General features: G+C 45.4%; 1 protein-coding gene across 1 annotated transcript in view; it reads right to left on the bottom strand.

Moving 5' to 3' along the window:
• The window catches only part of LOC124565646 (glycine-rich cell wall structural protein 1.8-like), a 26,394-nt gene extending 4,103 nt beyond the window's left edge, over nt 1–22,291 (bottom strand). Inside the window, exon 1 of the mRNA XM_047131019.1 lies at nt 22,076–22,291. Within this exon, the coding sequence (XP_046986975.1) occupies nt 22,076–22,291 (216 nt within the window). The remainder of the gene's footprint in view (nt 1–22,075) is intronic.
• Between the last annotated feature and the right edge of the window lie 355 nt (nt 22,292–22,646).

Genomic DNA, 22,646 nt, shown 5'->3' with positions numbered 1-22,646 from the left:
GTTCAAATACGTGACTGGCTATCCTGATTTAGGTTTTTTGTGATTTCTCTAAATCACTTAAGGCAAAAATCTTCTCCTCCACATCTAATAAATTTTAATTTTTTTTTTTTTTTTTTTTTACTGCTTTTGTAGCATGTGACGTACGTGTGTGAATATCTTTTGGAGTGTAGGTTGTCACGTAGGTTGTCATGACAGATGGATTTGTAGCCCATCCCAAGATGTAGTTTAGGTTGAAAAGTGACATTTGGTTGAGTTATTGAAGCAGTATAAAAAGCATCAGTTAATCTAGATTTTTACAGGGTGATTCAAGAGGATTGTCACATAATTTGTGATGTGATTCTACATGTGAAAATCGACCAAAAAAGTCCTATGAACATCTGTCCAATTTTCGATTGTTATGGAACTGGAGACTACACACAACTGTGAATTAAGTGTGAATATTACTTACCGTCAATGCTGTGTAGGCAATGTGGACAGAATAATGGTGGGTCAGATGTCGAATCTGTTCTGCAAGAGGTGTGCAAAATGTCCCTGCTCATCTCAGTACACTTGTCAACACATTGGACAGTGTGTTGTTGCACATCGATCATCTCTGTGGGCGACACGATTAGTGATGTGACAAACAAGTTATTCACATGTATCCACCTTCATAGCGTAACATCCTTCTATAAACAGTGCCATAAACAGAAGTCTAATGGGATTACGTCACGTAATCTTGCAGGCCAGTTAATGGGTCTGCCAAGGCCAATCCACCATTGAGAAAATGTGTTATTCAGATACTGGGATACTTATCTGGTACAGTGAATCAGTGATCAATCATGTTGCAGATATGTTTGCTGACATTGCTGTACTGTCACATAGGTTTTCTGTCAGGAAATGTGCAAATGCTGTGGTTTGCATGAGATTTAGCAGGAACAGTGGCCCTATCACCAGGTTATCAATTGCACCACGTGACGTTCACTGAGAACCTAACTTGGAATCTTGTTTCTCTAGTGTCTTATGGGTTCTCTATTGTCCATGTATGAGAATTGTGTGTGTTCATGCTACCATTGTGTGTGTTCATGCTACCATTCACAAAATTGTCTGGTTGCTGTGTCACCTGCATGCAGATGCATGTGGAACGGGTACAAGCCTTCGGAATGTAACATACACCAAACTAGCATTTATGGAATATTAAGCTGATGGCTAATGCGCTGTGTACTGGTTTTGGGACTCTGTTGCACCATTGCAATAATGTCATCCTTTTCCTCAAATGACTGGATGGCCTCATGCTCTGATGTTTCGTGTACACTGGATAGTATTCTGGATTCATGTAATGTTTGAAAAACCCTAGCACAGGGTTTCTGCATGGGCATCTACATCATACTCCACAAGCCACCTAATGGTGTGTGGCGGAGGATACTTTTGGTACCACTATGCGATCCCTCCATCACTGTTCCACTCACGAATAGTGTGTGGGAAGAATGATTGTCAGTAAGCCTCTGTATTGGCTCTAATTTCTCAAATTTTCTCCTCATGGTCAATACACGAGATGTGTGTGGGGGAAGTAATATGTTGTTTGACTCCTCCTGAAAAGTGCTGTCCCGAAATTTCAATAGTATATCTCTCTGTGATGCACAACGTCTCTCTTGTAATGACTGTCATTGGAGTTTGTTTAGCATCTCCATAACACACTCTCGCCATCTAAATGAGCCCATGATGAAACACGCCACTCTTTGTTGGATCTTCTCTATTTCCTCTATCAGCCCTACCTGATAGGGATCCCAGATAGATGAACAATACTCAAGAACTAGGCAAAAAAAGTGCCTCATAAGCAATTTCCTTTGTGGAGGAGTTACATTTCCTTAAGATTCTTCTGATTAATCTGAGTCTTGTGTCTACTTTTCCCACTATCTGTTTTATATGGTCATTCCATTTAAGTCACTCTGGATAGTTACGCCTAGATATTTTATGGCAAACGCTGTCTCCTGCTGTTTGTCATAAATAGTGTAGCTGTACATTAGTGGATTTCTTTTCCTATGTATGCGCAATATGTTACATTTATTTACGTTCAGGGTCAACTGCCAGAGTCTGCACCATTTATCAATTCTCTGCAGGTTGTTCTGCAAATTCTTACTATCTTCTGGCATTGCTACTTTGATATAAACAACTGCATCATCTGCGAATAGCCTTAAATAGCATGTTCACCTTCACTGACAGAATGAATTTGCTGAATCAAACAATACTCGACTAAAACACGCATACGATCTCATAAGTGCTCGCTGATCAGCCCACGACTGTACACTGGATACCTCGCAGCTGTTGCCTCGGCCCAACTTCGTGCTCTGGCCGTCTGTTGGTGAACTCTTATGCCTCTTGTAGTATTTGTCAGGCATCTGTCCCACCACTGTCCTGCACGGCATTTCACCTAAGTAATATGCACACTTGTCTTCATATTCATTCCTTCAATCTGCTCCAGTTCTGTAATGATCAAAAATTGGACACATGTACATAGGACCTCTTGGTTTATATTCATGTATACAATTACCTCACAAATTGTGCAATTACTTAAGAACCACCCTGTATAAAAAGTAAGTTTCTAGACTATTGTAGCTAAACTCTTCGCCATCAACTATAACCTAATTACAGACAGAGCATTACTTCAGTTAGGGCAAGGACACTGAAGGAAACTTGATGTGTCCTCAAAGGAGCCATCTTAGTGTTCATCTTAATTTAGGAAATCCATGGAAAACCTAATGTAAGATTAAACCTTAAAGTGTCTGAAAGTGAGCACTTTATGTCAAGTGAAAAAAATTTGCGAACTATATCCTGATAATATTATTGCTTTTGAAGTGTGCAGAACATAGCACTGGACAAAATATTATATAAAGCCCCCAACCCCTTAAGAGTGCACTGTCACTTTGGAGCATTGTAGACAGTCTTCTGCACTGCTGTTAGTCATGGCAGTGAAGTGGTGTTTGTGTACTAGTTGGTCACATCAAATCAGCACAGTAAGATATGGCAGAATGAAGCTGTCGTTTTTGGTGCAGGTCTTAACAGTGCCAGCAACCTTCTTCGATGGGGAGCGAGTAACTATTTCAGATGGGATTAATAATTTTTGACTGCACATTTAAATGAATGCAAGCTCTTGATAGCACATGACAAAGTTAAGACCTTTAGTGGATACAGATTCAATTATGTAATGCTATTGCATGGCCTCTGCATGGAGCTGAGCATTTGTGAAGTGCGGCTGACAAGCCGACTGATGTGGCATCACATGTTCATTCCAAGGCCCATATTTCTCATTTGCCCCTTGGACGTGCCACACCTCGAAGGAAGTTGTAAGATTCATTGGTGAATCAACACATTGTCCAGCATGTCTCAAGGAAATGTTATACTTGCAGCCATGTGAAGTGGTCCAAAACCGCTACAAAAAGGTCCCAAGTGCCAGGGACCAGTGTGTGTCAAATTGTCAGTAAGAACCATTTCAAACCCAACAGACACTGCTGCACTCAGTGATTGCACATTTAACTTTCTTTCAAGGTCATACCCCCCAGAATTATAGGCAAGGCAGTATGTACAAACTGGTAGCACTGCTGACTGCGACAGTTTGTAGAGGAAAAGTTCTGTTTTGCTTGAGCAATCCTATGCTGTATGTGCAAGTGATGTAGAGGTAAATGTCTTGAGCGTAAAGACAAGTGCAGCATTAATTATATTTAAATGTGTGTGTAAAATTTATGTAAGCAAAATCACTTTATGCCAATGACAGCATTTTTGTCCAAAATATTACAATAGTGTGCTTCATTGCCACCCACTAGGAGACTAGGTTTGAAGTAACTTCGTATTTTCAGAGCAGAGCAGAGCCTGGGATTAACCCTATGAGGTACTGATTGATTGGTTTTTAACAGGGACGCTAAAACAGCTTAGGTCTGACCCGCCACTGGCCGCACCGAAACTATGTTCATTGTGCGGTATCACTCCCTGTATATCTAGTAAAGCCAACCAGTGACCTTAAATAGTGCAAGGAGTCCCTCTACCAGTTTTTTGTTAGACACAATTTCTTCAGGTCTAGTTGTCCCAAAGATTGTGTGTCTTTTACTCTCTAATGCCATGCCTTCGAAGATCAGGTGTGATGCAGTTTCTTCACCCTCATCACAGATCCTACATTTAGGGTCCTCTTCCGTTATACCCATTGTGTGTAGGTGTTTCTGAAATTCCCATGGCCGGTCATCAGTTCAGTCATGAGTTTGATCTTTTTCCTGTTCAATCCCAGGATCGCAGAGCTTCTTTTAAAACATGGCTTGGGCATCGTTACCTTACCATGTTTTTGTTTATGGACCTTTGTCCAATATCCTACATGCTGTTTCATAAGCCAGTTCCGTAGTTCTAATTTGATCATAGCCTTGGTGATTGTCAGGACAGGTTCCGGTCCAATAAATGGAGTTGTTGCTCCCATCCTAGCCAATCTATCGGCTTGTTCATTGCCACAGATCCCTGAGTGGCCAGGGACCCACACTAGGTTTACCCTATTGCTTCCCCCTAGCTCCACCAGAGCCCTGTGGCAATCTGCAACAATCTTAGATCTATTTTCAGGAGCTTCCAATGATTTCAGGGCTGCCTGGCTGTCTGAATAGACGTAGATGCTATGGGCATTGTAGCACCTACGCATACTCTCCTCCACACATGCCCTGATTGTAGTTTCAGCTTGGAATACAGAGGCCAGTTTTCCTAGTAAGATTATGCTCTCCAGTCTTGCCTGAACCCCGTACACCCCTGCCCCAATGCCTTGGTCTGTTTTTGACCCATAAGTGAATCACACAATGTCCCCCATACAGTGTCAAACTGTTTTTCCCACTGCTCCCTACTTCCAATTATTGTGTTGTAAGGCTTGTCAAAGCAGTTGGGAGTTGTTATATAGTCGGCAGGTATTTCCCCAGCCATTCCTATATTTACCTGACTCACTATGTTAGTGTGTGATTCTGGATATCCAAATGAGACCCAGTTTTTGCCAGTTTTAAGTCTGTGTGCCCCAGCTGCTGCCTCCATCTTGACCCAAAGGTGAAATGGAGGCATATCCAGCATGGCTTCCATTCCAGCGGTTGGTGTGCTGCTAATTCTGCCTGTTATGGCTAAGCAGGCCAATCTGTGCAGCTTAGCAAGCTCCTTAGCAGTAACCTGCTGCTCTACCTTCTTCCACCACACTGCAGCCCTGTAGGAAATCCTAGGTCTAACCACTGTGGTGTATATGCAGTGCATACCCCTGGGGCGTAGGCCCCAGTTTTTGCCACAAGCCCTCCTAGTACTCACTAGAGTACTTTTTGCCTTGGAGCAGATGCTGTTAATGTGAGGGGCCCAAGTTAGCTTCTCATCCAAGGTTGCCCCTAGATATTTCACTATCCCCTTCACAGGTATAGTTTCATCAAAGAGCTATCGATTCCAACTTCAGTGCTGAATATGTCTCTTCGTAAATGGCACCACAACAGTCCTCTTAGGATTAACTCTCAGAGCAGAGCCTGTTTAATGCACCATTTTTGCACAATGTCCAGTCCTCCTTGTGCCATATTCCTAACTGTGTCGGTGAATTTGCCAAGTTTTACTATGACAAGGTCGTCTGCGTATCCTTGGTAGAAGCATTGTCTAGAACTTAGTTCCTCAATGAGTTCGTTCACCACTAGATTCCACAATAGGGGAGACAAAACTCCTCCTTGTGGGCAGCCTCTGGTGGTCTTAATTATTATCTTTTCACTCATCATGGTAGCCTCTACCTTTCTTCCACTAACCGTGGCCCTGGTCCACCTACATATAGTGGTCCCCAGGTCATGCACCTCTGCTGCCCTCACCATGGAATCAAAGGTCGTGTTACTAAAAGCCTCCCTCAATACCCAGGAAGATGCAGAGGGCTATTTCATGGAAGTAAATTGCTTTTTCCACCTTCCCAATGAGTTGGCGGAGAGCTGTCTCACATGATTTACCTGGTTGGTATGCATGTTGGTTCGCATGTTGGTTCGAGTATAGAGGGACCCTACTTAGCCTCCTCTCCCCAACATATACATTAACCAGTTTCTGTAATGTTTTGAGAATGGAGGAGGACAGACTGATTGGTCTCATATCTTTGGCCTTGGTATGATCAATTCTCCCTGGCTTTGGAATGAAGACAACGTTCATTGCCCTCCAAGCATTGGGAATGATTCCTACTGCTAGGCTAACCCTGAATAGCCTGCACAGGACTCTTATGAGCTTTCCTCCTGCCTGTTGTAGAAGAGCTGGAAAAATTCTATCTGGCTGTCTTTGTACATTCCCCATCCTCCTTGCTCAATGTACCTCCTGGATTGATTGGTACTCTAGTGAGAATTTTGTGAAATCTGGCTTGTGCAGCCATGCCCTCCATTTCCTCACAGAATGTCTTCCAGGATGCCTTCTTTGCTTGTCTGATTGCAAGATTGTAATTGACAAGGGCTTCACGATATTTAGCTCATTGTCCTTTACGTCTCGCAATATTAAACAGTCTCCATACCTGTTTTCTTTGCATTTCCAGTTTGTTATTCCACCAAGGAACTTCCTATTTGTGCACTTCCTGGTGATTGTGCAGTTGTCCTGATATAAGGTCACTATGGCAGAGGCAACAGCCCATTTCAACCTTGAATTTTATGTACATGTGGTCCGATGAGGATGGCTCCAATCTCGTTCGACATAGCTACCCATCGTCATGGAACCAAAGGTTATGTCAATTATTGCTTCCCTTCTGCTATTCCTGAATGTAGGTTCATTGCCCCTATTCAGGACCTCTAAGTTGTTAGCTAAAAGAAATACAAGAAGGTACTCACCTCTACTGTCGGTGTCCTTGCTGCCCCCCACTAGGTTGTGGGCATTGGCATCGCATCCCAGCATTAGTTGATCTCCTTGCCAATGGCAAGTCTCTACAAGTTTCCTCACCTCCAAAGGAGGAGAGCTGTCTTTGTATGGAAGGTATTCTGAGGCCAAACTAATTTCCCTTGTGATACCTTCCTCACATTGCTGCATTTCAATGGTCACTAAGTCCCTAGAGCAGGAATCCATCATTGGGATGAAAAAAAAATGCCATTTCTTACATAGATGCATGTTCTGAAGTTTCTTAGATTCCTAGCATAGATCAGCTTACCTCCAGTGCCACCAAAGTCCGATACACCCCCTTTGTATAAATAGCGTTCTTGTATCAGGGTCATGTCCACTTCCTGTCTCCCCAGGCAGCGACTCAGGGCAGCAGAAGCCCCTTTACTGTCCTGCAGATTAATCTGCAGCACCTCCAGGCTTCGTCTTGCTGCCATCTTTGAGAACCCTACGGTGACCTGCGAGAACCCTAAAAACAGTTTCAGATCCTGCTCCCACATCGCCTTCAGGGTCTTCTCTCTGACCTCCACCACCAGGGTTCGTCCTTCCGGAGCAACCTTCTGGTTAATCACTCTCCTGTTGAGACTTTTTGGTTCTGGGCCCCTATTTTCTAGAACAGGGTCTTGGGAGAGACTTCCTTAAGAATCTTAGGTACCCATAATGATAGCTTTGCAGTCTTAAGAATCTCTGCTGCCATCTTAACCAGCAGCTTTGCATCTTCCCACGGGGATATCATGGGCACACTGTCCTTGAGCCATTCCACCGTGTGCACCCCCTCACAGACAAAAGTGAGTGCTCCACGATCTAGAGAGACCCTCCTGAAGCTGGGTCCTGGGCCAGCGTCCCCCCCAATCTTTTCAAAGAGGGCCATCTGTACCAGTTCCTCCTGCTGTGAGGTGATGACCATCAGTAGATTACCTTCCTGGATAACTGCCTTCCTAAAAACCGAGACTGCAGTACTATAGATCTGTTTCCCTATTTCTTGCCTCAGTTTTTTCTGAACTCCCTGATTTAGGGAGGAGGGAGTCTTTGATTCCTCCCTTATCCGCTTACTACCTGTCTGCATGTCCCCTTCAACCTGAGACAGTTTCTTCCTGGGGTTCTTAGGTTCTAGTCCCTTTAATTCCCTCTACTTGTCTGTAGGAAGCCATTCTTTCCCTTCATTTTCCCCTGTTCCTTGAGTGGCTTCCTCCTCTGGGCCCCAGACAAGCCTTTGATCTTAGTCTGGTCTAGCTTCTTGGTTACAGTTCCCACTTCTGGCTCAGGTCTAGACCCTGGTTCAGTAATGGGAATGCCTTCCATCGGTTCTGTCCCCGATGGACCCCCTGCGGGTCCGGGGTAAGAATAGGCCCGAGGTATTCCTGCCTGTCGTAAGAGGCGACTAAAAGGAGTTTCAACCGTTTCGGCCTTTCATGTGATGGTCCCCCTTGGGGTGTGACCTCCATTTTTCAAAATTCTACAGAAGTACGAGCCTTTTGGGGAAGGACGCCTTACGTGGTGTACCACTGGTCCTCAGTGCACTAAGACCTTGGCACTCAGCATTGTACCGGTGTTGTAACCATACCCACTATTCCTCAAATTGGGCCTAAACGCCTGATGGGTTGTACAAGTTACGCCCATAGTGCGTCCCCATCTGCACCTACGATCATGATGGACTTTCCATGGCACCAGAAATCCAGCACAGTAGCCAGCCCGTTGTGGTGGGGTCGTCATGTACCCTCTAGGTTGTAGCCCCCTGACAACACAGGGATCATACTGCCGATACCTGAGCTGCACCCTCCCCACGTCGGCCAAGGAGTAGATGCCCGTCTCCTTGGGGCATCAGGACTCCCGGAAACGGTCATCCTGCCAGGTGGCCCTTGCTGAGGCTGGGTGGCGTCCGTGGGAAGAGCCCCTGGTCGGAGTGGGTGGTATCGGGGCGGATGTTTCGCAGGTGAAACGTCAACACATATCAGGTCGCTCTGCGGCCGAGTCTTTCAAAAGGAAAGGTACTATCTCTGGTTCTGGTTCTCCTGCCATTTCCCCCTTGGCCACTCCCTGGGAGGAGGGACAGGCCCGCCGGCTTGGGGCGAAGTACTTCCCCCGCTATTTGGTCTGTTCGCCACCTCCAAGCCCATGTTCTTTGTTCAGCACATTGAGGACATCTTCGGGGAAATCGAGGCTCTCAGCAAGATGCGTTCAGGGTCCGTTCTTATAAAGACCACCTCCGCCACACAGTCGGCGGCACTCCAGGCGTGCGACCGCCTAGGGGACATCCCAGTGTCCATTGTCCCGCATCTGGCACTGAATAGGACGCAGGGGGTTATTTTTCATCGGGACCTCCTGCTGCAATCTGATGAGGAGCTCAGGGCCAACCTGGAGCGCCGAGGCGTGCATTTCGTCCGGCGAGTCCAGCGCAGCCCCAAAGACCGTCGCATCGACACCGGGGCCTTTATCCTCGCCTTCGAGGGGGACGTTCTCCCGGAGAAGGTAAAGGTGATGTGCTACCGGTGCGACGTGCGACCTTACGTCCCGTCTCCTATGCGCTGTTTTCGGTGTTTGTGCTTTGGGCACATGTCGTCACGGTGTGAGGCTGAGCCCCTTTGTGGCGACTGTGGACGTCCTCTTCGCGAGGAACATACATGCACCCCACCACCTCGGTGCGTTAATTGCACTGGCATCCACTCGCCTAGATCCTCTGACTGCCCCGCATATCAGAAGGAGAAGAAGATACAAGAACTCAAAACTTTGGATCGTCTCTCTTATTCTGAGACCAGGAAGAAGTATGACCACCTCCATCCCGTGCCGTTGACCACTTCGTTTGCCTCAGTTGTGTCCACTCCTTCCGCAGTATCCTCACCCCTATCCTGTCCCCCCTCCGCCTCCTCCCCCCATCCGGGGTCTCTGCCTCCACCTCCCAAATCCCTCCCTTCCAAATCCTCCTCCCCCATGGCCCCTGCCCCCTCTGCCCCAGGGGCCACCCTTCCTCCTCCTCCCCCCCCCCCCCCCTTGAGAAGCGATCCTCTTCTCAGGCGTCCATCGGGGAAATGTTCCGGACCCCAGCTTCCGAGGTCCGGCGTTCCAAAACGGACCCCACGCGTGAGGACCTTCTTTGGGTCCAGCCCACCATCCCTGTGCCTCCTCGGACTTCCAAGAAGGCCTCCAAGAAGAAGTCTCTATCCCTCTCTCCACCCCGGCACGTTTCGTCTGACGCTCCATCCGTGAGTCGCTGCTCCCGGCCGTCCTCAGTTTCGCCGGGACGCTCTGCTGCCAGGCGCTCAGCTGGCCTCTCGTCGGCAAATGATGCTGCCCCTCCTACACCACCAGGGACAGCGGCCGCAGCTGGCGACGACTCGATGGAAAAGGATCCGCCTCCCGGCGGTTGTAGCGTTGTTCCCTCGAAACCTGGCCCTCCGCGGCTGTCGAGGTGACCAGCTCTTCCCCCGTCTTGTTCCCCCTCTTTTTTTGACTAGCGATGGCCTTGTTACATTGTAACATAAGAGGTATTCGATCTAATCAGGAGGAATTACAACTGCTCCTCCGCCTGCACTGTCCGCTCGTCCTTGGTCTCCGGGAAAACAAGTTGCACCCGACTGACCGTATTGCCTTTACCCACTATACCTCGGAGCGGTATGACCTCACCCCTGTGCACGGTACCCCAGCTCACAGTGGGGTCATGTTGCTCGTTCGGGACGATGTCTATTACCATCCCATCCCATTGACCACCCCACTCCAAGCAATAGCTGTCCGTATTACTCTTTCTGCTTTTACCTTTTCAGTTGGTACCATCTACACTCCCTCATCATCCGCTGTTAGTTGGGCTGACATGATGCACCTGATTGTTCAGCTTCCCCCGCCATTTTTATTGTTTGGCGACTTCAATGCCCATCATCCCTTTTGGGGCTCTCCTGCATCCTGTCAAAGAGGCTCACTCTTGGCGGATGTCTTCAACCATCTCAGTCTTGTCTGCCTCAATACTGGCACCCCGACTTTCCTCTCGGACTCTACTCATACCTACTCCCACTTGGACCTCTCGATCTGTTCTACCACTCTTGCCCGTCAGTTCGAGTGGTATGTCCTTTCAGACACCTATTCGAGCGACCACTTCCCCTGTGTCGTTCGTCTCCTGCACCACACCCCATCCCCACGTCCTTCGAGCTGGAACATACCGAAAGCTGGGGGACTCTACTCCTCCCTGGCGACCTTTCCGGACCACGATTTTCTCAGTTGTGACAGTCAGATCGAATACCTCACGGCTGTTGTTACCAATGCTGCCGAACGTTCCATTCCTCGTACTACCTCTTCCTCACGTCGCGTTTCCGTCCCCTGGTGGAATGAGGCTTGTAGAGACGCTATCCGTGCTCGACGACGTGCTTAACGCACCTTTCGCCGCCATCCTACGTTGGCGAATTGTATTGGATACAAACGACTCCGGGCGTAATGCCGTAGAGTCATCAAAGACAGCAAAAAAGCTTGTTGGGCCTCTTTCACCAGCTCCTTTAACAGTTTTACTCCCTCTTCTGTCGTATGGGGTGGCCTGCGCCGGCTGTCGGGCATTAAGGCCCACTCCTCGGTACCTGGCCTGACCTCAGGTAATGAGGTCCTCGTTGATCCTGTGGTTGTCTCCAACGCCTTCGGCCGGTTTTTCGCGAAGGTTTCAAGCTCCGCCCATTACCACCCTACCTTCCTTCCCAGGAAAGAGGCAGAAGAGGCTCGGCGACCTTCCTTCCACTCGCTGAATCTGGAAATTTATAATGCCCCCTTTACTATGCGGGAACTCGAACGTGCGCTTGCACTGTCCCGGTCCTCTGCTCCGGGGCCAGATGCCATTCACGTTCAGATGCTGGCACACCTTTCTCCGGCGGGCAAAAGCTTCCTTCTTCGTACCTACAATCGCATCTGGACGGAAGGTCAGGTCCCCATGCGTTGGCGTGACGCCGTCGTTGTTCCTATACCCAAACCCGGGAAGGATAGACACCTTCCTTCTAGTTACCGCCCCATTTCTCTTACAAGCTGTGTCTGTAAGGTGATGGAGCACATGGTTCATGCTCGGTTAGTCTGGATTCTTGAATCTCGACGGCTACTTACCAATGTCCAATGCGGCTTTCGTCACCGCCGCTCCACTGTTGACCACCTTGTGACCTTGTCGACATTCATCATGAACAACTTTTTGCGAAGGTGCCAAACGGTAGCCGTGTTCTTCGATTTGGAGAAGGCTTATGATACCTGTTGGAGAGGAGGTATCCTCCGCACTATGCACAGGTGGGGCCTACGTGGTCGCCTGCCCCTTTTTATTGATTCCTTTTTAACGGATCGAAAGTTTAGGGTATGTGTGGGTTCCATATTGTCCGACATCTTCCTCCAGGAGAACGGAGTGCCTCAGGGCTCCATCTTGAGCGTAGCCCTTTTTGCCATAGCGATCAATCCAATTATGGATTGCATTCCACCTACTGTCTCAGGCTCTCTCTTTGTCGATGACTTCGCGATCTACTGCAGTGCCCAGAGAACATGCCTCCTGGAGCGGTGCCTTCAGCGTTGTCTAGACAGCCTATACTCGTGGAGCGTGGCAAATGGCTTCCAGTTCTCTGAAGAGAAGACGGTTTGTATCAACTTTTGGCGATATAAAGCGTTGCTTCCGCCATCCTTACATCTCGGTCCCGTTGTTCTCCCATTTGTGGAAACAACTAAGTTTCTAGGGCTCACGTTGGACAGGAAACTGTGTTGGTCTCCGCATGTCTCTTATTTGGCGGCCCGTTGTACACGTTCCCTTAATGTCCTATGAGTTCTTAGTGGTTCATCTTGGGGAGCGGATCGCACTGTCCTGCTTCGCTTGTATCGGTCCATAGTCCAATCGAAGCTGGATTATGGGAGCTTCGTCTACTCGTCTGCTCGGCCATCCCTCTTACGCCGTCTCAACTCCATCCACCATCAGGGGTTACGTCTTGCGACTGGAGCCTTCTACACTTGTTATGTCGAGAGTCTTTATGCTGAAGCTGCCGAATTACCGTTGACCTACCGGCACGATGTACTGCTGTGTCGGTATGCCTGCCGGCTGTTGTCTATGCCTGACCACCCCTCTTACCAGTCCTTCTTTGCCGATTCTCTTGACCGTCAGTACGGGTTTTATGTGTCTGCCCTGCTGCCCCCCCAGAGTCCGCTTCCGTCGCCTGCTACGACAATTGGATTTTGCCCTCCCTACTACCTTCAGAGAGGGTGAGAGCCCGACACCACCTTGGCTCCAGGCTCCGGTTCATATTTATCTCGACCTCAGCTCACTCCCGAAGGAGGGTACTCCAGCTGCAGTGTATTGCTCACGGTTTGTTGAACTTCGTGCTCGACTTGCCGGTCACACCTTTATTTACACCGATGGCTCCAAAACTGATGATGGTGTCGGCTGTGCCTTTGTCGTCGGGGCCGCCACCTTTAAATTCTGGCTCCTCGACCAATGTTTCAGCTTTACGGCCGAGCTTTTAGCTCTCCATCAGGCCATTCAGTATGCCCGCCACCACCACCATTCATACTCTGCTCTGACTCACTCAGTGCTCTTCAGAGCCTTGGAGCTCCCTATCCGGTCCATCCCTTGGTTCAACGGATACAGCAGTCCTTCCATTCTTTCGCTGATAATGGTTCTCCTGTCAGCTCTCTGTGGGTTCCCGGACATGTAGGAGTGCCCGGGAATGAGGCTGCGGATGCTGCAGCCAAGGCTGCAGTCCTCCTGCCTCGGCCAGCCTCCCATTGTGCCCCGTCGTCTGACGTTTGTGGGGATGTTTGTAAGAGGCTTGTGTCGTTGTGGTGGTATGCTTGGTCATCCCTCCAAGGAAACAAGCTCCGGGCAGTAAAACCGCTTCCAACTGCTTGGACAACCTCCTCCCGACCGTCTCGGCGAGAGGAGGTCCTTCTGACCAGGTTGCGGATTGGGCATTGCCGGTTTAGCCACTGCTACCTGCTCTCCGGGTGACCCAGCCCCGCAGTGCCCTTGTGGTCAGGCATTAACAGTGCGCTGTGTTTTATTGTCGTGTCCCCGCTTTAGTCAATCTCGTGTTGTCCTGCCCCTGCCATCTACTTCACCGGATACTTTAGCTGATGACGCTCGAGCAGCTGCTCGTGTTCTGCGTTTTATAACTTTGACTGGCTTGTCCAAAGACATCTAACCTTTTTACTTATTTTATCTGCATCTTTGTCAGGTCTTTCTGGTGTCCCCCCCCCCCCCCTACCCTTGAGTTTTTACTAGATTCCATGTGCTCTAACAGTGGCTGGGCGCTAATGACCTCAGTAGTTGAGCGCCCTTAAACACCACAAAAAAAAAAAAAAAAAAAAAAAAAAGGTCCCCGATGTTTGGGTATCTGAGGTCTTCATGTGCCCCTCAGTTTGTTTTTCTTTATTTTCTATAATCGTGTCCATATTGGTCCCACGAGATTTGGGGATCTAGAAGGTCCACACCATGAATACCCGGCCCGGTGTAGGGCTAATTACTCGGGGAGGTCGCCCGGCATCCCTGGGTTTTCCACATCCCTCTAGGTGAATACCGGGCTGGTCCCCACAACCTGCCTCAGTTACGTGACTCACAGACATTTGCAATTTTGCAACACATCCGCAATTTTCCATGACTTACACTGGACACAGACAGATGGGGTACTCTGATTCCATCCTGGGGGGATACGGTGTGGCGGCAGGAAGGGCATCCGGCCACCCCTTCACATTAACATGCCAAATCTGGTTTAACCACGCCAGCCCCACGCAAAATGCGAGACAAAGGCGCAAGCGATAGATAGACGTGATAGTTGCCCGGTATCCCTGAGGCTCCGTTTGCGACGCATCTTCCCATATGCCACACACCCCTCGCCAGACAAGGTACATAGTGTCCTTTCCCCACTACTTATGCCTTGTTAAACTATGGGGAAAATTTGTCACATGATTTGTTACCCACTTTGAACTGAGATTATGCCAAAAGTATTGCTTTCTGAACTTCACTTGCATTGTTTATGTGTTGAGCACAAAAAGTTGTACCACTATGCCCAGCAGCAATGGGCTAGCTCTTTTAGATAGGAACAGTGGCATGCCAAAACTGAAGATTTCTTCATGTCTTTCAGTCTCTGAAAATGTGGTCTTCAAAAAATTGACTCTAGTACCTAAACCAAATTACTAGTGAACCTGAAACTTTGCATAAGTTCTTGCAGGTCCCACAGGTACAGACTGTATGAATTTCATCAAAATTGAAGGTGGTTGAGGTGACCTGCCACAATGGTGCATTCAGGATTGTTGGGTTTTTGGATTTTGGGGAGCATGTAGAAGGTGGGTGTTCAGGCATCATATGGGTGAGGAGGAAAATGAATTCATGGGAGAGGTTCTGGGAAGGACCTAAGGCTTTAAACTGGATTTTGAGGTTGTGTTGTGCTTCTGGGACAGAATTACTGTGGCAGAGTTTATGGGTGGAGTAGTCAGATAATTGTTGCGGGCCTTCTGCTATGTAATTATTGTGATTCGTAGCAACAGCGGTGGAACTTTTGTTGCAGGTAGGATGATTAGGTCAGGATTTGTTTTGAGATTGTGTATGGCTACTCTTTCTTCTACTGAAAGGTCGGTGTTCTGAGGAAGGGACCTGGGGAAGGATGGTGAGGCTAAGTTGGAGGTAAAGATTTCCTGGAAGGTGATCAGTGGGTGGTTGGGTGGGAGGAGGGGGGTTAGATTGTGGTATTAACTGGAAGATGCAGGGTCCAGTGTTGAAATTAGGGTGGTTTTGGTTGGAGGAATTGGAGCCAAATAAGTGCTTCCATTGCAGGGATCTGGGGAAGGAGAGTAGTTCTTTAACAAGTCCAGCACCATGGTTCAATTTTGGAGCTAATGGTGAGGTCCTTGGATAGATCTGAAACTACTGTGGAGCTGATGGTTTTGTTGGAAAGGCTAACAACAGTGTTACGAGAATGTTTTGACTCCGAATTTGGTGGAGACTTGGTAAAACGTTTTGGGGATGTGGCAAGCCGAAAATGTCATCTAGGCAGGGTTTAGGTGCTAAGAGGTGTGCACAAGGAGGAACACTGTAGGTGGCATAGGGGTTGGATAGTGGTGCCCCAAGGTGGCCATAGGTTGTCAATAGGTTGGATAACTTATGGAGGTAGTGTCTGGAATGCTCCTCCAGGTAGAAGAGAGCAAGAGATACATTTTCAGAAATGTGAGGTATGGATTACAGATTGGACACTAGTAGTATCTTGCTAGGGGAGCAGGGGTGGTTTAAAATAAGATTCGTAATAAATTAACAACAAACAGCAGAAAGCAGAAATAAATGTAAACATAATTCAAGTACACTAAAACGGCTCATGTAGACATACCATAGGCAAACCATCAGTTTCTGTCGAGGTGATATTGGAAGCCTAAATCTTGAGTTTCTCTTTGTAATTTTTATTTGTATCTGTATCTTCCTCAACAGGTAAAGAAAACCACTGTTTAGATATTCTGAAATATTTACAGAATGACTCTTTCTCCTCTTCCAGCTCCGTGTCAAGAGTGTGGAACACGCCTTTAAGTCTTTGTTTTTTAACATTTTTTCTAACCCAGACACTCTTTGCTCTCTGTTCCTCATCATCAAGTGCAACAGCAATCATTTCAAACTGCTTTAAACTAAATTTGGGCGTTTAATGACCGTCTACTATGAGCTACCAAATAGCGGCTCTAGTGAGTATTTTACCAGCCAGCCCATAACGTCACGATGTTCTTTCGATGTTGAAGTGCTGTGTAGTGCTCTTACTGTCGACATTTAAAAATGTAATGGTTACATGATGGTGGCATTTCCGCAAGTGTGAATCCCACCTTTTGCCAGAAATTTTGATTGATGGATAGTTTAACAAGACTGAGGACGTTATTTGTGATGATGTTTTGCTGCATTTGCTTAGTGAAAAACTGTTTTATTACAAGTTATCTCGCTGTATTGTGAGTTTGCACTACCATTGAAACTGCAATCATGTATAAAAACATAACAGCACTGAGAAGTACCAAAAGGGTAGAGGTGTAGCATCTTTCTTTCCCAGCAATATATTATGCTTGAAGAGATTATGAAGAAAATCAATATTTTACACATACACATACAGGTGGAGGTGGAATTAAATAAAAAAAATTGGAAGTTCTTCCACACACAAATGGGCTACATGTTTCTACACTGTATTACTTTAACCCTTTCATGTATATGGGACACATTTGTCCCACATATAAATCACCTTTGTAATTGGACTGTAATCACAGTTAATGTGCTGCACATGCTCTACTTGAAGCAGAGATATTTGTTTTCTTTAATATTGTACATCTTTGGTGGCAACAATTACTATAACTACCATTAGTCATCGGTTATTGTTGGTGGTTCTCACTTCTAGCAGACACACAAATTTATTCACTTATTGTGTGCATATTGTGCTCTCTGCCTTACTGTCAGAGCTTGAAAGTATATTCAAGTAAGTTTCTCTTTTACTTTAGACCATTCATTTAGAAAATAATTGTATTTCATCAGTGGAAATCTTTAGTTTCATTCTTTGGGACATAGTTGTCTCAATGTAACACAATGGTAATTTGCGTACTTGTTTTTGAATGTCATGAAATCGTTACTATTACATAAAAAAACGAGCTGAATGGTATTGAAAATTCGGTTGAAAATGTATTATCTTTCATTTTATTAAATAAGCGGAAAAAATTTGTACTGGTACAATTTCAAATCTGCTTTTAGGTCATGTGCTCCAGAAAAAGAGAATTTTTCATGACTGATGAAAGTGTTATGCAGATTTTGGAGGCTTGCAGTAGTGATGACGAAGATAATCTGTTACTGGATGAAGAAGATAAAATTTTTTGTGAAGGAGATATGGAAGATAAGAGAACATTATAGAAGATCCTGAAAAAGAAATATGTAGACCACCTTGCAAAAAAAAGTCATACAGATGAAATATCAGAACCAAATGCTGAGGTACCTGATTCCCTTCCAGATTTACCAGAATTTGAATGGTCCAGAACTTACCAATCAAGACAGTTCAGTGATAACATTAATCATGAATTTAGGAAAGTGCTTTTGTTTAGTGTCAGTGAAAATCATGAAATGCCACAGCCATTAGAAATTTTTTCTTCCACTATTGGCCTAAAAGATTTGGTGCATGATATATTAATTCCTGAAAGTATTTGGTATGCAGAACAATCAGGCAATGCATTCAGCACAGATGAAGACAAAATCAAGGCATTTCTTGGTATGAACCTGGTAATGGGGTACCATACTTTGCCTACATTTAGAAGCTATTAGGCAACTGAACCCGATTTAGGTGTTTCTTATATAGCTCGGATTATGCCACTACATAGGTTTGAAGAGATTCGAAAGTACTTACATTTTTCCAACAATGCAGATCTTTCAATAAAGGAAGACCGCACATACAAAGTGAGACCTGTAATTACCCATTTGAACAAAACCTTCCAGGAGTCTCTTAGTGCAACTAGGGCTCAATCTGTAGATGAGCATATGATCAGATTCAAAGGACATAATATCATGCGACAGTAGGTGAAAAATAAGACAGTCAAATGGGGTTTCAAAATGTGGTGCAGATGTGATTCAGAAACTGGCTACCTATTTGAGTGTGATTTATACACTGGCAAAAAAAAACCAACAACAACAACACACCCACACACCTCAGGTCCTGAAGTAGGGCTTGTTGAGTCAATAGTTCGGCAACTGACAAAATCACTATCCGGACTGGGATGTGAAATTTTACATAGATAACTTTGTAACTCTCCAGCTTGGCAATATTACCTTGGTTTACAAAATATCAGATCATGTGGAACAGTGTGCACCAATCACAAAAACACTCCAAAGACATTCCCTTCAGACAAGGAAATGAAAAGAGGCGATTAATACAGTCTCAGTAGCAATGGTCTGACAATCCTCAAATGAATGGATAACAAGCCAGTTTATCTACTGACTATTTTTATTTCCCCTATACCATGTACGACAGTGAAGAGGAATCAGTCTGGTTCTTCTGAAGAATATCTGTAAAATATCTGGGAGTGTGCGTGCGGAACGATTTGAAGTGGAATGATCATATAAAGTTAATTGTTGGTAAGGCGGGTACCAGGTTGAGATTCATTGGGAGAGTGCTTAGAAAATGTAGTCCATCAACAAAGGAGGTGGCTTACAAAACACTCGTTCGACCTATACTTGAGTATTGCTCATCAGTGTGGGATCCGTACAAGATCGGGTTGACGGAGGAGATAGAGAAGATCCAAAGAAGAGCGGCACGTTTCGTCACAGGGTTATTTGGTAACCGTGATAGCGTTAGGGAGATGTTTAATAAACTCAATTGGCAGACTCTGCAAGAGAGGCGCTCTGCATCGCAGTGTAGCTTGCTGTCCAGGTTTCGAGAGGGTGCGTTTCTGGATGAGGTATCGAATATATTGCTTCCCCCTACTTATACCTCCCGAGGAGATCACGAATGTAAAATTAGAGAGATTAGAGCGCGCACGGAGGCTTTCAGACAGTCGTTCTTCCCCCGAACCATACGCGACTGCAACAAGAAAGGGAGGTAATGACAGTGACATGTAAAGTGCCCTCCGCCACACACCGTTGGGTGGCTTGCGGAGTATAAATGTAAATGTAGATGAAGAGATCAATATTTAGTGTCCTCTTATGATAAGAAAGTACAAGAAGTGGATGGGAGGGGTGGACCTTATGGACCACAAGAAAGTGACTTATGAGATTGACAGGAAGGCAAAGATTAAGTATTACCTGAGAATTTTCTTTGATCTTCTTGACATTGGTGTAAACAATGCGTATGTAATATATTCCAAATTGGCAGACAAATCAGGATTCAAATCAACACTATCATCCCTAGGTTCAGACAATGCATTGCGAGAAATCTAATTGGAAATTATTCAAGTCGACAAAGGAATTTATCAACAGTAGTGAAAACACCAAGGAGGTTGCAGCCCAGTTGCAATCCAGAGAGTTCAGAGCACCGAATGATAAAATCAGATGTAAGGAAGAGATGTGTTCATTGTGCTTCAAAGTGTGATGAAAATCGCACTTATTTGTGAACAGTGTGGTGTTAATTTATGCTTTGCTTCAAGCAGAAACTGTTTTGCAGAATTTCACATCAAATAGACAAGATATACACAGCCTCTGTAATTTTTCGATGTATTAAGTGTAATGTGTTCTGTAACTGTCATTTAAGGACCACAGGGACAAATACGTCCCAGCTTTTTTTTAAGCAGTAAAAATAAAAATGTTTGAAATAATAACATTTTTTTTATAAAATCTCTAGTTACCACAGAGATACAAAAATTTTAATCACGAGCACTTTAGTTTTCTTGTGTACCTGAAAGGGTTAATGAACCGCCACTCGAGGAATGAGGGGAAGAGAATAAATTTTCTCGTACTTCGTGTCTTCTTTTGCAATGTGAGGGCAAAGTAACGCTAAACAAGTGTTTCACTGCACATCCGCAGATAGTTGATGTAATCACCAGGTTCCGAATGTAACATTTCCATTAAGATGTTTCCAGTTGTATATTTTGAACCATTCCCTGGACCAGTGTTCTTCTTCTTCTTCTTCTTCTTCTTCTTCTTCCTTGTGCACAGTGCCAGAGTCATGTGTTATTGTTTTTGTAGTCTTCAGTTCAAAGAGTGGTTTGCTGCAGCTCTCCATGCTACAAAAATGCTTTATCTGTATTTGTTGCGGATTTCCACTGGTGCCAAAATAAGGCATACACGAAAAGCTTCTGCTTCAAAAGTAAGGTTAAGCGGACAATCTTTCTTGGTACTATGTAAGGGCTTGTTTGTCACATCAGTGGCTAGATAAGAGCGAGCGACAGACAAGTTTGCTCCTTTAGGAGGGCCTATTTAGTTTTAAAAAGTTTCGTTATCCATTCGAAGAAAGTTAGTGTAATCATCGGGTCAAAGATGGTGGCGCATATGGATGTAGTGGCAAATCGCTCTGTGAATATCGGTAAATTACCATCAGTGAATTGTATGCTACGTGCAAAAAAAAGTGATAAAAGGTGTTCAAATATGTGTAGTGGCACATAAATGGTATCATTCTTGTTGTTTCGTGGAAGCAAATGTCGGTCTACATAGGCCTACATGTGACTGTGGAACTGAGTGCAATGGTCTTGAAACTGCATTTGAAATGTGCAACGCTGGACTCGAAATAAGTGTGGGGGAAGAACTGCAAAGCGACTTAAGTAAAGCTAGACAATATGCAGAAATGCTGAAAAGTTTGATCGGCTATATGGACCTTCCCACAGATACGCAAACAGGCAAACGAGAGTGTGTGTATATACTAGGCCTAAGAAAATCTCTCGACCTGTCTTAAATACCAATGTTTTTCGTGTTCCACTAATGAATAAATACGATGTTCTAAGTGCAGACAGCTCAGAATCACGGACAAAAAATCTAAGTGTAACAGATAATTGCTCAGAAAGATCTGTTGAACAAAAAAGTGCCAGCAGAAACACGTTACCATCAAATACTATAAAACGAAAAAATCGTGTGAGAGCAACTTGTAATAAAACTGAATACGAGACAAAAAAGGAAACAGAGAAGAAGAAGGAAGAAATATACATATTATCGACGAGTCATGGCAAGGGACTGGCTACAATCATGTCTGATATGCAGTCTGAATATAACGTGACTGGAATTTCGAAACCTGGTGCTCCTCTACGAGAAGTGCTGAAAAACTGTGAAAGTTCCGTGAAAAGCGACATCAATTGTGTCATAATCGGAGGGGGAAACGATGTCTACAAAAATGAAAGCAGCCTTGCTGTAAGAACACTGAAAGAATCGCTAGGAAAAATTTCACAGGCGAAGGTATTTGTTGTAAACATTCCCTACAGACACGATTTAACAGAAGACACGTGTGTGAACAGAGAAATCATCGCGACAAATCGGAAATTCAGGAAGATTTGTAGCAGTTTTGTGCACACAACTTTCATTGAAGCAACGAGTTCAGTAAGAGAGCATTTTACTAGACATGGGCTGCACAGAAACAACCTACGCAAGAAAGTGCTGGCCAAAGAAATTCTCCAGGTGATAAAGACAGCAGGAGTGGATGCCTATGTAAAAATAGCACTACCTGCAACAGATTTTCTGCCAATGACAACAGAAAAGTGCACCAACAGCATATGAGGAAGAAACATCTGCAGATACACCCTACGATGAAAAAATTACAACTGTGCAAACATGTAAAGCATCACAGTCACCAGTGGCATTATCAGTAGCAGCAGTGGAACAGGAAGTAACAGTAGCAGCAACAGCAACAGCAGATGTTTCACCAGCAACAGCAGATGTTTCACCAGCAACAGCAGATGTTTCACCAGCAACAGCAGATGTTTCACCAGCAACAGCAGATGTTTCACCAGCAACAGCAGATGTTTCACCAGCAACAGCAGATGTTTCACCAGCAACAGCAGATGTTTCACCAGCAACAGCAGATGTTTCACCAGCAACAGTAACCATAGTGCCTCTAAAAGGAGAAATGAGAACTGCAGCAGGAGAAGCAGCATCAAGTGTTACAGGTAGATGGAAAACAGCACCTCCTGTCCGTCTAAATGATTTTTTTAGTGGAAGGCAGCAAGATGAAGCAGCCCACGAGATAAGTAGTGTAACAAATTTCATAACACCTCACAAAAACGTTCAGTCTAAAATAAACAACAATTATGATCTTAAAATTTGCTATCCGAATGTTCAAGGACTAATAGGTAAGGAATTTATTGTAAACAGTTTTGGGCTAGATAACAAATTTGATATTTTCTGTCTGAGTGAACATTGGGTTACTGAGAGTGTACTTCCAGTTGTCAAACTTGATAACTAT

Source organism: Schistocerca americana, chromosome 1 (genome assembly GCF_021461395.2).
Source record: "Schistocerca americana isolate TAMUIC-IGC-003095 chromosome 1, iqSchAmer2.1, whole genome shotgun sequence".
Lineage (NCBI taxonomy): Eukaryota > Metazoa > Arthropoda > Insecta > Orthoptera > Acrididae > Schistocerca > Schistocerca americana.
This window is presented reverse-complemented; position numbering and strand designations above follow the sequence as displayed.